Source organism: Physella acuta, unplaced genomic scaffold (assembly GCF_028476545.2).
Source record: "Physella acuta isolate Inbredline_101_S28 unplaced genomic scaffold, ASM2847654v3 ptg000419l, whole genome shotgun sequence".
NCBI lineage: Eukaryota > Metazoa > Mollusca > Gastropoda > Physidae > Physella > Physella acuta.
The window spans coordinates 133,227-146,292 of NW_026731938.1; the positions used below are offsets into that span (position 1 = coordinate 133,227).

Here is a 13,066-nt window from a genome sequence, read left to right on the forward strand (position 1 = left end):
GAGAAAACTAAGAGAAAACCAGGAGAAAACCAGGAGAAAACCAGAAGAAAACCAGTAGAAAACTAGGAGAAAACTAAGAGAAAACCAGGAGAAAACCAGGAGAAAACCAGAAGAAAACCAGTAGAAAACTAGGAGAAAACTAGGAGAAAACCAGGAGAAAACTAGGAGAAAACCAGGAGAAAACTAGGAGAAAACCAGGAGAAAACTAGGAGAAAACCAGGAGAAAACTAGGAGAAAACCAGGAGAAAACTAGGAGAAAACCAGGAGAAAACCAGAAGAAAACCAGTAGAAAACTAGGAGAAAACTAAGAGAAAACCAGGAGAAAACCGGGAGAAAACCAGAAGAAAACCAGTAGAAAACTAGGAGAAAACTAGGAGAAAACCAGGAGAAAACTAGGAGAAAACCAGGAGAAAACTAGGAGAAAACCAGGAGAAAACTAGGAGAAAACCAGGAGAAAACTAGGAGAAAACCAGGAGAAAACTAGGAGAAAACCAGGAGAAAACCAGAAGAAAACCAGTAGAAAACCAATAGAAAACTAGAAGAAAACCAGTAGAAAACTAGGAGAAAACTAGGAGAAAACTAGGAGAAAACTAGGAGAAAACCAGGAGAAAACCAGGAGAAAACCAGAAAAAAACCAGTAGAAAACTAGGAGAAAACTAGGAGAAAACCAGGAGAAAACTAGGAGAAAACCAGGAGAAAACTAGGAGAAAACCAGGAGAAAACTAGGAGAAAACCAGGAGAAAACTAGGAGAAAACCAGGAGAAAACCAGAAGAAAACCAGTAGAAAACCAATAGAAAACTAGAAGAAAACCAGTAGAAAACCAATAACTTGTGACAGCTGAAACAAATTTTGGTAAACATTGCAGGGCCAGGAGGACGAAATAATTTATCATGGGGGCTCTCTTAGATACGATGTGTTGCTGAACCCCAGTAATGTCCCTTGGCTTAGACACGATGTGTTGCTGAACCCAGTAATGTCCCTTGGCTTAGACACGTTGTGTTACTGAACCCAGTAATGTCCCTTGGCTTAGACACGTTGTGTTACTGAACCCAGTAATGTCCCTTGGCTTAGACACGATGTGTTGCTGAACCCCAGTAATGTCCCTTGGCTTAGACACGATGTGTTGCTGAACCCCAGTAATGTCCCTTGGCTTAGACACGTTGTGTTGCTGAACCCCAGTAATGTCCCTTGGCTTAGACACGTTGTGTTGCTGAACCCCAGTAATGTCCCTTGGCTTAGACACATGTTGTGTTGCTGAACCCCAGTAATGTCCCTTGGCTTAGACACGTTGTATTACTGCTACACAAGTTATGTCCCTTGGCTTAGGCACGTTGTATGACTGCTACACAAGTAATGTCCCTTGGCTTAGACACGTGGTGTTACTGAACCCCAGTAATGTCCTTTGGCCTAGACACGTTGTATTACTGCTACTTAAGTAATGTCCCTTGTCTTATATTTTTTCAACAGCCCAAACAATTTGGTTTCTTTCACGACGCCAAGTAGTTACGCAAGTTTTGACAGAAAGATAACTTTAAAAATCATGTTATTGAAAAGTTTTTAATGTAACCATACTTCCCCATGCATCTCCCCACACCTCCCCATACCCCCACACCAACCCATATCTCCCCACACCTCCCCATATCACCCATACACCTTTCCATATCTCCCCACACCTCCCCATATCTCCCCACACCTCTCCATATCTACCCACACCTCCCCATATCTACCCACACCTCCCCATATCAACCATACACCTCCCCATATCTCCCCACACCTCCCCATATCTACCCACACCTCCCCATATCTACCCACACCTCCCCACACTTCCCCATCCATCTACCCACACACCTCCCCACATCTTGTGCCGACTCTTGTTAACCGTGAGGCCATCAAAGTTAACTTAGTTCGTGTTTTTCTAGTCAGTGATTGGTTGACTGACAGCCAAGATATCACATCTATTGATTTATTCTCCAGCCGATTCCAAATATTCTAGAATTTTATTTCCATCACAATGTTTTGATAGCCCTAATTTTAATCTTATTCTGATATTTAGAAACCCCTAATTTTATTTCCATCCCAATGTTTTGATAGCCCTAATTTTAATCTTATTCTGATATTTAGAAACCCCTAATTTTATTTCTATCCCAATGTTTTGATATAAACATATTCTGGTGCCTATTCCTCAAACATGTCATGGAAAAACAAAATGGCGGCCCCGATAAAATCTCAGTGACGATCTAGTGCTATGCCGAGCTGGCCAATTTGATTCCACTTTCTGTCTTCTCCGTGCTTGGATCATTTCTGGAACAATTTTCCTTCGTTATTCATCCCCACGAGCTTGTGTTAACAGTGCGCATGTCTGTAAAGCACGTGCCAGTAGTGAGTCATCAAACTTGGCTCTTCCGGTGTCTAATCAGATTAGTTCTTCATTAGTCTCTCTGGCTTCTCATCTTTTATTTATATACACATTTTCTCTCAGAATTTCATCTCACTTTTTCGCTTTCCTCTCTCTCTCTGTCTCTTTCTCTCTCTCTCTCTCTCTCTCTCTCTCTCTCTCTCTCTCTCTCTCTCTCTCTCTCAGTCTCTCTCACTCATAGACTTTTCTCTCATTGACTTTTCTCTCACTCATTCACTTTTCTCTCATTGACTTTTCTCTCACTCATTCACTTTTCTCTCACTCATTCACTTTTCGCTCTTTCACTTTTCTCTCATTCACTTGTCTCTCACTCATTCACTTTTCTCTCATTCACTTTTCTCTCATTCACTTCTCTCTCACTCATTTACTTTTCTTTCATTCACTTTTCTCTCACTCATTCACTTTTCTCTCATTCACTTTTCTCTCATTCACTTCTCTCTCACTCATTCACTTTTCTCTCATTCACTTTTCTCTCATTCACTTCTCTCTCACTCATTCACTTTTCTCTCATTCACTTTTCTCTCATTCATTCAACTTTTCTCTCGTTTACCTTCTCTCATTCATTTCTCTCTCACTCATTCACTTTTCTCTCATTCATTCACTTTTCTCTCGTTTCCTTTTTTGTCATTCACTTCTCTCTCACTCTTTCACTTTTCTCTCACTCATTGATTTTTTCTCATTCACTTTTCTCTTATTCACTTTTCTCTCATTTACTTTTCTCTTATTCACTTTTCTCTCATTCACTTTTCTCTCATTCACTTTTCTCTCACTCATTCACTTTTCTCTCATTCACTTTTCTCTCATTCACTTTTCTCTCACTCATTCACTTTTTTCTCTTTCACTTTTCTCTCATTCATTCACTTTTCTCTCATTCACTTTTCTCTCACTCATTCACTTTTCTCTCATTCATTCACTTTTCTCTCATTCACTTTTCTCTCACTCATTCACTTTTCTCTCATTCACTTTTCTCTCATTCACTTTTCTCTCACTCATTCACTTTTTTCTCTTTCACTTTTCTCTCACTCATTCACTTTTCTCTCATTCACTTTTCTCTCATTCACTTTTCTCTCACTCATTCACTTTTTTCTCTTTCACTTTTCTCTCATTCATTCACTTTTCTCTCGTTTCCTTTTTTGTCATTCACTTCTCTCTCACTCTTTCACTTTTCTCTCACTCATTGATTTTTTCTCATTCACTTTTCTCTTATTCACTTTTCTCTCATTTACTTTTCTCTTATTCACTTTTCTCTCATTCACTTTTCTCTCATTCACTTTTCTCTCACTCATTCACTTTTCTCTCATTCACTTTTCTCTCATTCACTTTTCTCTCACTCATTCACTTTTTTCTCTTTCACTTTTCTCTCACTCATTCACTTTTCTCTCATTCACTTTTCTCTCATTCACTTTTCTCTCACTCATTCACTTTTTTCTCTTTCACTTTTCTCTCACTCATTCACTTTTTTCTCTTTCACTTTTTTTCTCACTCATTCGCTTTTCTCTCTCTTTCCTTTTACATTATTTTATAATTCCCTTTAATTCCACAAAGTTTTTATTCCCTGAAGAATATTGCTGTAGCTATATTTTAACTATTATTAACTGAAGCCTATAAACAGAGTAAAACGCATCAGTCGACATACGCAATGTGTTGGTTACACTACAGACAAAGCTAAACGCACGAAAAACGATGGAGCCACGAAACGAAACTTGATTCAATCCCGGCATGAACGCGTCACGGCCGACTCTGAAAATGGATGCAGGCTAGCAAACAAAACATAGCGGGGAGAACTCCGTGTTTTTATAAGACCAGCCAAGATTTCCGACTTATGTAAACATACACTGCCGGCATGGCAGTCCAGAGGAGGGCAACAAAATGTTTTCATTTGTCGGTCTGAAACAGTTCCAGCAGTTGCTTGTTTCCGTTATGTTTTCCATCTGTGTACTACACATTTAAACTTCAACCACTCAATATATTGTTACACAATTCACTCAGCACACACGACGCGTGTCGATGTAGTAGCAGATAGTACAGATACATGACTTGATCCAAGGTGACTTAGACAGATATTTATTCTGGTGCACGAGAACCGACAGAGGTACAGACGGTATCAGATGATCGTAAAGATAATGGCGTCAAGTAGACCACGTCTCGCCACCACAATTACACCAGCAGATAGCTCTAATAACACAGTTGCTGTAGCAGATAGCACGCTTTATACAACACAACAATATGTTTGCTGACAAGATCATTCAGGCCTTGCTCTGCGTTCTACACGCTTTTTGTTCTATCTCTACTTGATATTCATGTACAGTAAGTAGTGCTCGCAAATGTTATATATATATATATATATATATATATATATATATATATATATATATATATATATATATATATATATGTATATATATATATATATATATATATATATATATAGGCCTATATATATACATTTATTTTTAACTATATGTATATAAGACATAAATGTGTGTGATAGAGAGAGGTAGTTTGTAATGATAATCAGACGGTCTAGTGACCTAATTAGGCTGATTATAATGAGAGTTGAAGGTTGGTAAAAATCTCTGTAGTCTGAGGTTATCGGCGGTTGATGTTGATTGTCCCCTGGTGTGATGGTCACACAGTTAAGCCTTGTATTGATTGACGTGTACACCAGCCGTCTTTGTCTGCAACTTCTGACAGATATAGCCTGTAATTTGTTGCGCTATTGCTACCCTATTTGACGTGACGCTCGTTTTTTACTACCTGTTTATATATATATATATATATATATATATATATATATATATATATATATATATATATATATATATAATTTATATATATATATAATTTATATTTTATTATCAAATTATTATTCGCCTTATTATACATTGTAATTATCAAATCAATGGTTACCGTAGAGGGATGTTATTTATAAAATGAAACTTTAATTTTCTATCAATTAATTCTATTCCATTTTTGATGCTTTTAGTAGCGAGGATGGAGCGAGCTAATTACGGCTCCATCAAATGTAATGTTTTCTTTGAACGGTGCATCAAAGTTGTTCCATTACAGCACCAAGCCTGTGTCCATGATGAGGAACTGGGTCGGCGCTGTGGCGGCCCTACTTGTGGGGCTGATGTTGGCGCGGTCTTTCTTTGATGACAGCCAATTAGGTGAGTCGAAACTAGTCGATACCACGTCTATGGTCAGAACTTTCATTTACAAGTATTCGCCCGCTAGCTAGATACAGGGGATTGAAAATGTAATCCGGCACTCATCTACAAAATGTGAATCTCGCTAGAACGTGACGTGCTGTACGGTATTCAGACTTGTGTGCGTGGGGGGGGGGGTGTATTTCTCTTAAATATCAGAGAGAAACAATACATACAGACACATGTATTCAATAAGACGGCACTGTTAGCTGTAAAACAAAGCTGTCATAGACAGACAAATGTGTGGGACTGTAAGACGTACTGTACCAGTGATACAATATGCCACTAGTAGCTGGTAAAACAACACGTCACACTCACAAGATAACGCACAGTACATCACCAGTAGCTGGTACAATACAACATGTCAGCAGTAGCTGGTACAACACGTCACTAGTAGCTAGTACATCAACACAACACCAGTAGCTGGTACAACAACACTACACCAGTAGCTGGTACAACAACTCTACACCAGTAGCTGGTACAACAACACTACACCTGTAGCTGGTACAACAACACTACACCTGTAGCTGGTACAACAACACTACACCTGCAGCTGGTACAACAACACTACACCTGTAGCTGGTACAACAACACTACATCTGTAGCTGGTACAACAACACTACACCAGTAGCTGGTACAACAACACTACACCAGTAGCTGGTACAACAACACTACACCAGTAGCTGGAACATCAACACTACACCAGTAGCTGGTACAACAACACTACACCAGTAGCTGGTACAACAACACTACACCAGTAGCTGGGACAACAACACATCACAAGTAGCTGGTACAACAACACTACAACAGTAGCTGGTACAACAACACTACACCAGTAGCTGGTACAACAACACTACAACAGTAGCTGGTACAACAACACTACACCAGTTGCTGGTACAACAACACTACACCTGTAGCTGGTACAACAACACTACACCTGTAGCTGGTACAACAACACTACATCTGTAGCTGGTACAACAACACTACACCTGTAGCTGGTACAACAACACTACACCAGTAGCTGGTACAACAACACTACACCAGTAGCTAGTACAACAACACTACGCAAGTAGCTGGTACAACGACACATAACGAGTAGCTGGTACAACAACACTACACCAGTAGCTGGTACAACAACACTACACCTGTAGCTGGTACAACAACACTACACCAGTAGCTGGTACATCAACACAACACCAGTAGCTGGTACAACAACACTACACCAGTAGCTGGTACAACAACTCTACACCAGTAGCTGGTACAACAACACTACACCTGTAGCTGGTACAACAACACTACACCTGTAGCTGGTACAACAACACTACACCTGCAGCTGGTACAACAACACTACACCTGTAGCTGGTACAACAACACTACATCTGTAGCTGGTACAACAACACTACACCAGTAGCTGGTACAACAACACTACACCAGTAGCTGGTACAACAACACTACACCAGTAGCTGGAACATCAACACTACACCAGTAGCTGGTACAACAACACTACACCAGTAGCTGGTACAACAACACTACACCAGTAGCTGGGACAACAACACATCACAAGTAGCTGGTACAACAACACTACAACAGTAGCTGGTACAACAACACTACACCAGTAGCTGGTACAACAACACTACAACAGTAGCTGGTACAACAACACTACACCAGTTGCTGGTACAACAACACTACACCTGTAGCTGGTACAACAACACTACACCTGTAGCTGGTACAACAACACTACATCTGTAGCTGGTACAACAACACTACACCTGTAGCTGGTACAACAACACTACACCAGTAGCTGGTACAACAACACTACACCAGTAGCTAGTACAACAACACTACGCAAGTAGCTGGTACAACGACACATAACGAGTAGCTGGTACAACAACACTACACCAGTAGCTGGTACAACAACACTACACCTGTAGCTGGTACAACAACACTACACCAGTAGCTGGTACAACAACACTACACCTGTAGCTGGTACAACAACACTACACCAGTAGCTGGTACAACAACACTACACCAGTAGCTGGTACAACAACACTACGCAAGTAGCTGGTACAACGACACATAACGAGTAGCTGGTACAACAACACTACACCAGTAGCTGGTACATGCGCGGCTGTACTTAACCCAGCTACGTGACTGCCCGGCTTGAGACCAGACGACAAGAGGTTTTGTTTCCGGCCCTCTTGTGCTGGAGTGTATTAGAACAACCGTTACACTTGAGCGTCGACCTTGACCTCCTTGTTGTTAAGTTGATTTTTTTGTCAGTGTTGAAATAAAATAGATGTAGCTTATCATTTCACACAAGTTCATACAATTTTAATCTACGTCATGATGTTTTAGACCCATGAGAGAAGTGACAAAAATAGGGGATTAAAGTTGATGCGTGATGAGATTATGTGTGGTATCTACATATTACTTAGATGGTGTCAATTAGATGGTTTTCATTACTTAGATGGTGTCCATTAGATGGTTTTCATTACTTAGATGGTGTCCATTAGATGGTTTTCATTACTTAGATGGTGTCTATTATTTAGATAGTATCCATTAGATGGTGTCAATTAGATGGTGTCCATAACGTAGAAGGTGTCTATTACATAGGTCGATTGTAAATGACGTCACACGTTTAATTTTTTTTTTAGACAGAGTGATCTACATCAGGGGAGAGGGTCTAATATTGAATGCACGTGACACATGTAGCATTGTGTTGGGGGGGGGTACATAAAACTGTGTCTTCGGTTGAGTGGGACTCTGGCCTTTAATGACGAGGTGTGACGGCGGGCGAGTCACGTGGGCTGAAGTTGTGTGATCTCACCTGTCTGCAACACCTTACTCAAATTTAATTTGTCTCATTAAATTAGCTAGGTAATCAATTACATTAGAATATGTATGATACGTTTTGTGTAACCCGCTTGATGCTAATGTTAATCATTTCTGCTGGTTAAGCTCCGTTAACCCGCTGGTTTAGCTCCGTTAACCAGCTGGTTTAGCTCCGTGAACCCAGTGGTTTAGCTCCGTTAACCCGCTGGTTTAGCTCCGTTAACCCGCTGGTTTAGCTCCGTTAACCCGCTGGTTAAGCTCCGTTAACCCGCTGGTTAAGCTCCGTTACCCACTGGTTTAGCTCCGTTACCCACTGGTTTAGCTCCGTTAACCCGCTGGTTAAGCTCCGTTAACCCGCTGGTTAAGCTCCGTTACCCACTGGTTTAGCTCCGTTACCCACTTGTCGCACATCCCCAGAGACACTGAAGGGCAAGCGCGTGCTGGTGACGGGAGCGAGTACTGGTATAGGGGAACAGCTGGCATACCAGTACGCCAGGCTGGGGGCAAAGGTCGCAGTCACAGCCAGGAGGAAAGATGTTCTGCTCAAGGTACGTCTAAACTTGCGTCAGGTAACTGAGAGGTAGTGGACAAGTCAGCTGCTAGCCTCGCTGGTTGTACTCACGTGTGTCAGCCATGTGTACTCACGTGTGTCAGCCAGGTGTACTCATGTGTGTCAGCCAGGTGTACTCACGTGTGTCAGACATGCCAGGTGTACTCACGTGTGTCAGACAGATGTACTCACGTGTGTCAGACATGCCAGATGTACTCACGTGTGTCAGACAGGTGTACTCACGTGTGTCAGACAGGTGTGCTCACGTGTGTCAGACAGGTGTACTCACGTGTGTCAGACAGGTGTGCTCACGTGTGTCAGACAGGTGTACTCACGTGTGTCAGACAGGTGTACTCACGTGTGTCAGACATGCCAGGTGTACTCACGTGTGTCAGACAGCTGTACTCACGTGTGTCAGACAGGTGTACTCACGTGTGTCAGACAGGTGTACTCACGTGTGTCAGACATGCCGGATGTACTCACGTGTGTCAGACAGGTGTACTCACGTGTGTCAGACAGGTGTACTCACGTGTGTCAGACAGGTGTACTCACGTGTGTCAGACAGGTCTACTCACGTGTGTCAAACATGCCAGATGTACTCACGTGTGTCAGACAGGTGTACTCACGTGTGTCAGACAGGTGTACTCACGTGTGTCAGACAGGTGTACTCACGTGTGTCAGACATGCCAGATGTACTCACGTGTGTCAGACAGGTGTACTCACGTGTGTCAGACAGGTGTACTCACGTGTGTCAGACAGGTGTACTAACGTGTGTCAGACATGCCAGGTGTACTCACGTGTGTCAGACAGGTGTACTCACGTGTGTCAGACAGGTGTACTCACGTGTGTCAGACAGGTGTACTCACGTGTGTCAGACAGGTGTACTCACGTGTGTCAGACAGGTGTACTCACGTGTGTCAGACAGGTGTACTCACGTGTGTCAGACATGCCAGATGTACTCACGTGTGTCAGACAGGTGTACTCACGTGTGTCAGACAGGTGTACTCACGTGTGTCAGACAGGTGTACTCACGTGTGTCAGACATGCCAGGTGTACTAACGTGTGTCAGACAGGTGTACTCACGTGTGTCAGACAGGTGTACTAACGTGTGTCAGACAGGTGTACTCACGTGTGTCAGACAGGTGTACTCACGTGTGTCAGACATGCCAGATGTACTCACGTGTGTCAGACAGGTGTACTCACGTGTGTCAGACAGGTGTACTCACGTGTGTCAGACATGCCAGATGTACTCACGTGTGTCAGACAGGTGTACTCACGTGTGTCAGACAGGTGTACTCACGTGTGTCAGACATGCCAGATGTACTCACGTGTGTCAGACAGGTGTACTCACGTGTGTCAGACAGGTGTACTCACGTGTGTCAGACAGGTGTACTCACGTGTGTCAGACATGCCAGGTGTACTAACGTGTGTCAGACAGGTGTACTCACGTGTGTCAGACAGGTGTACTAACGTGTGTCAGACAGGTGTACTCACGTGTGTCAGACAGGTGTACTCACGTGTGTCAGACATGCCAGATGTACTCACGTGTGTCAGACAGGTGTACTAACGTGTGTCAGACAGGTGTACTCACGTGTGTCAGACATGTGTACTCACGTGTGTCAGACAGGTGTACTCGCGTGTGTCAGACAGGTGTACTCACGTGTGTCAGACAGGTGTACTAACGTGTGTCAGACAGGTGTACTAACGTGTGTCAGACAGGTGTACTCACGTGTGTCAGACAGGTGTACTCGCGTGTGTCAGACAGGTGTACTCACGTGTGTCAGACATGCCAGATGTACTCACGTGTGTCAGACAGATGTACTCACGTGTGTCAGACAGGTGTACTCACGTGTGTCAGACAGATGTACTCACGTGTGTCAGACAGGTGTACTCACGTGTGTCAGACAGGTGTACTCACGTGTGTCAGACATGCCAGATGTACTCACGTGTGTCAGACAGATGTACTCACGTGTGTCAGACAGGTGTACTCACGTGTGTCAGACAGATGTACTCACGTGTGTCAGACAGGTGTACTCACGTGTGTCAGACATGCCAGATGTACTCACGTGTGTCAGACAGGTGTACTCACGTGTGTCAGACAGGTGTACTCACGTGTGTCAGACATGCCAGGTGTACTCACGTGTGTCAGACATGCCAGGTGTACTAACGTGTGTCAGACAGGTGTACTCACGTGTGTCAGACAGGTGTACTAACGTGTGTCAGACAGGTGTACTCACGTGTGTCAGACAGGTGTACTCACGTGTGTCAGACATGCCAGATGTACTCACGTGTGTCAGACAGGTGTACTAACGTGTGTCAGACAGGTGTACTCACGTGTGTCAGACATGTGTACTCACGTGTGTCAGACAGGTGTACTCGCGTGTGTCAGACAGGTGTACTCACGTGTGTCAGACAGGTGTACTAACGTGTGTCAGACAGGTGTACTAACGTGTGTCAGACAGGTGTACTCACGTGTGTCAGACAGGTGTACTCGCGTGTGTCAGACAGGTGTACTCACGTGTGTCAGACATGCCAGATGTACTCACGTGTGTCAGACAGGTGTACTCACGTGTGTCAGACAGATGTACTCACGTGTGTCAGACAGGTGTACTCACGTGTGTCAGACAGGTGTACTCACGTGTGTCAGACATGCCAGATGTACTCACGTGTGTCAGACAGATGTACTCACGTGTGTCAGACAGGTGTACTCACGTGTGTCAGACAGATGTACTCACGTGTGTCAGACAGGTGTACTCACGTGTGTCAGACATGCCAGATGTACTCACGTGTGTCAGACAGGTGTACTCACGTGTGTCAGACAGGTGTACTCACGTGTGTCAGACAGGTGTACTAACGTATGCCAGCCACGCCAGATGTACTCACGTGTGTACGGGATGTCATCCTTAGAGCACGTGATGTCCGTTATGTTGTGATGCGCCAGGCATGTCACAACTGAAACCATGTCTACCATATGCCTATTGTAATTAAATCTGGCTAGCATAAGTTCGAGATCGTTAGTCATGCAACCATTACTACTTCAGGTGACAGAGAGATGTAAGCAGCTTAGTCCAAATAATCTGACACATCACGCCATACCTGCAGACATGGGCCAGCTCAACTCTACTGCTGCTGTCATACAGGTATGTGGGGGTCACAGGTTGTCCTTATAGGTCACAGGCTTGGTTTAAAGGTATTTAGTCATTAGCCATATATCTGCTGTGGTCCCACGTCTCTAACCTAGCATGGCTTCTCTCTACCACAGGAAGCGATCGCCTCCCTTGGCGGTCTGGATATCCTAGTCTTGAATCACATCACCAGCCAGCCAATCGTTCAGTTTCTGGGGACCAATGAAAACATTTCTTCCTTTGATAAAACTATCGATATCAACTTCCGGTGAGTAGCAATCCATTTTAAACGTTAAAAATTGCACATTCATAGAAAAGTATACTTTGGAAGTAGAAGTAAAGTGTACTCTTTAAAAAGACTTAGCAATAGTTTTACCTACACATAACTGGAACTCTAATCTCTTGACCCAGACCTTTGACCTCTAGTAACACACATGACCCTACCCAGACCTTTGACCTCTGTACCACACATGACCCTACCCAGACCTTTGACCTCTGTACCACACATGACCCTAGCAAGCCATTGACCTGCTGTTTATCTGCTCTGTACCAGGTCGTATGTACACCTGACCTCTCACGCCCTGCCACAGCTGATAGCAAACAAAGGAAGTTTAGTGGTCGTCAACAGCATGCTGGGTAAGTCAGGACATTCTGATGTATTTAGTGTGTTGGAACGACTCCACCCCAACCACTCTACATACTCAAATACCACAGTTCTCAACATTACAGAAAGTCAACAAGGAAATAACTCAAACTTAAACTTCTCAAAAAATCATAAGAATTTGATGATTTTCTAATCACTTTTGTGGAAGCATTTCCTTTTTCTACACGATTCTATTTTATTTAAAGTGAGTTTAAGGGGGTGAAAAATTTATTAACGGTTAGGCCTGTTTCGCCGTATCTCCGATTTCTAAAAAAACCTTTAGAATTAGG

At 43.2% G+C, this 13,066-nt stretch overlaps 1 protein-coding gene across 5 annotated transcripts in view; it reads left to right on the forward strand.

The window, feature by feature from the left end:
• The window catches only part of LOC131942693 (hydroxysteroid 11-beta-dehydrogenase 1-like protein), a 34,182-nt gene that overhangs the window by 16,472 nt on the left and 4,644 nt on the right, over window positions 1-13,066 (forward strand). For 3 of the 5 annotated variants that reach the window (XM_059302601.1, XM_059302598.1, XM_059302599.1), the window contains 5 exons: window positions 5,487-5,587; window positions 8,876-9,006; window positions 12,050-12,148; window positions 12,271-12,401; window positions 12,687-12,769. In XM_059302601.1, coding sequence (XP_059158584.1) covers window positions 5,503-5,587; window positions 8,876-9,006; window positions 12,050-12,148; window positions 12,271-12,401; window positions 12,687-12,769 — 529 coding nt within the window. In that variant the 5' untranslated portion in view covers window positions 5,487-5,502. Of the gene's footprint in view, window positions 1-4,163; window positions 4,725-5,010; window positions 5,121-5,486; window positions 5,588-8,875; window positions 9,007-12,049; window positions 12,149-12,270; window positions 12,402-12,686; window positions 12,770-13,066 lie in introns of those variants that run through there. The other 2 variants (XM_059302600.1, XM_059302602.1) reach the window with 2 other exon arrangements.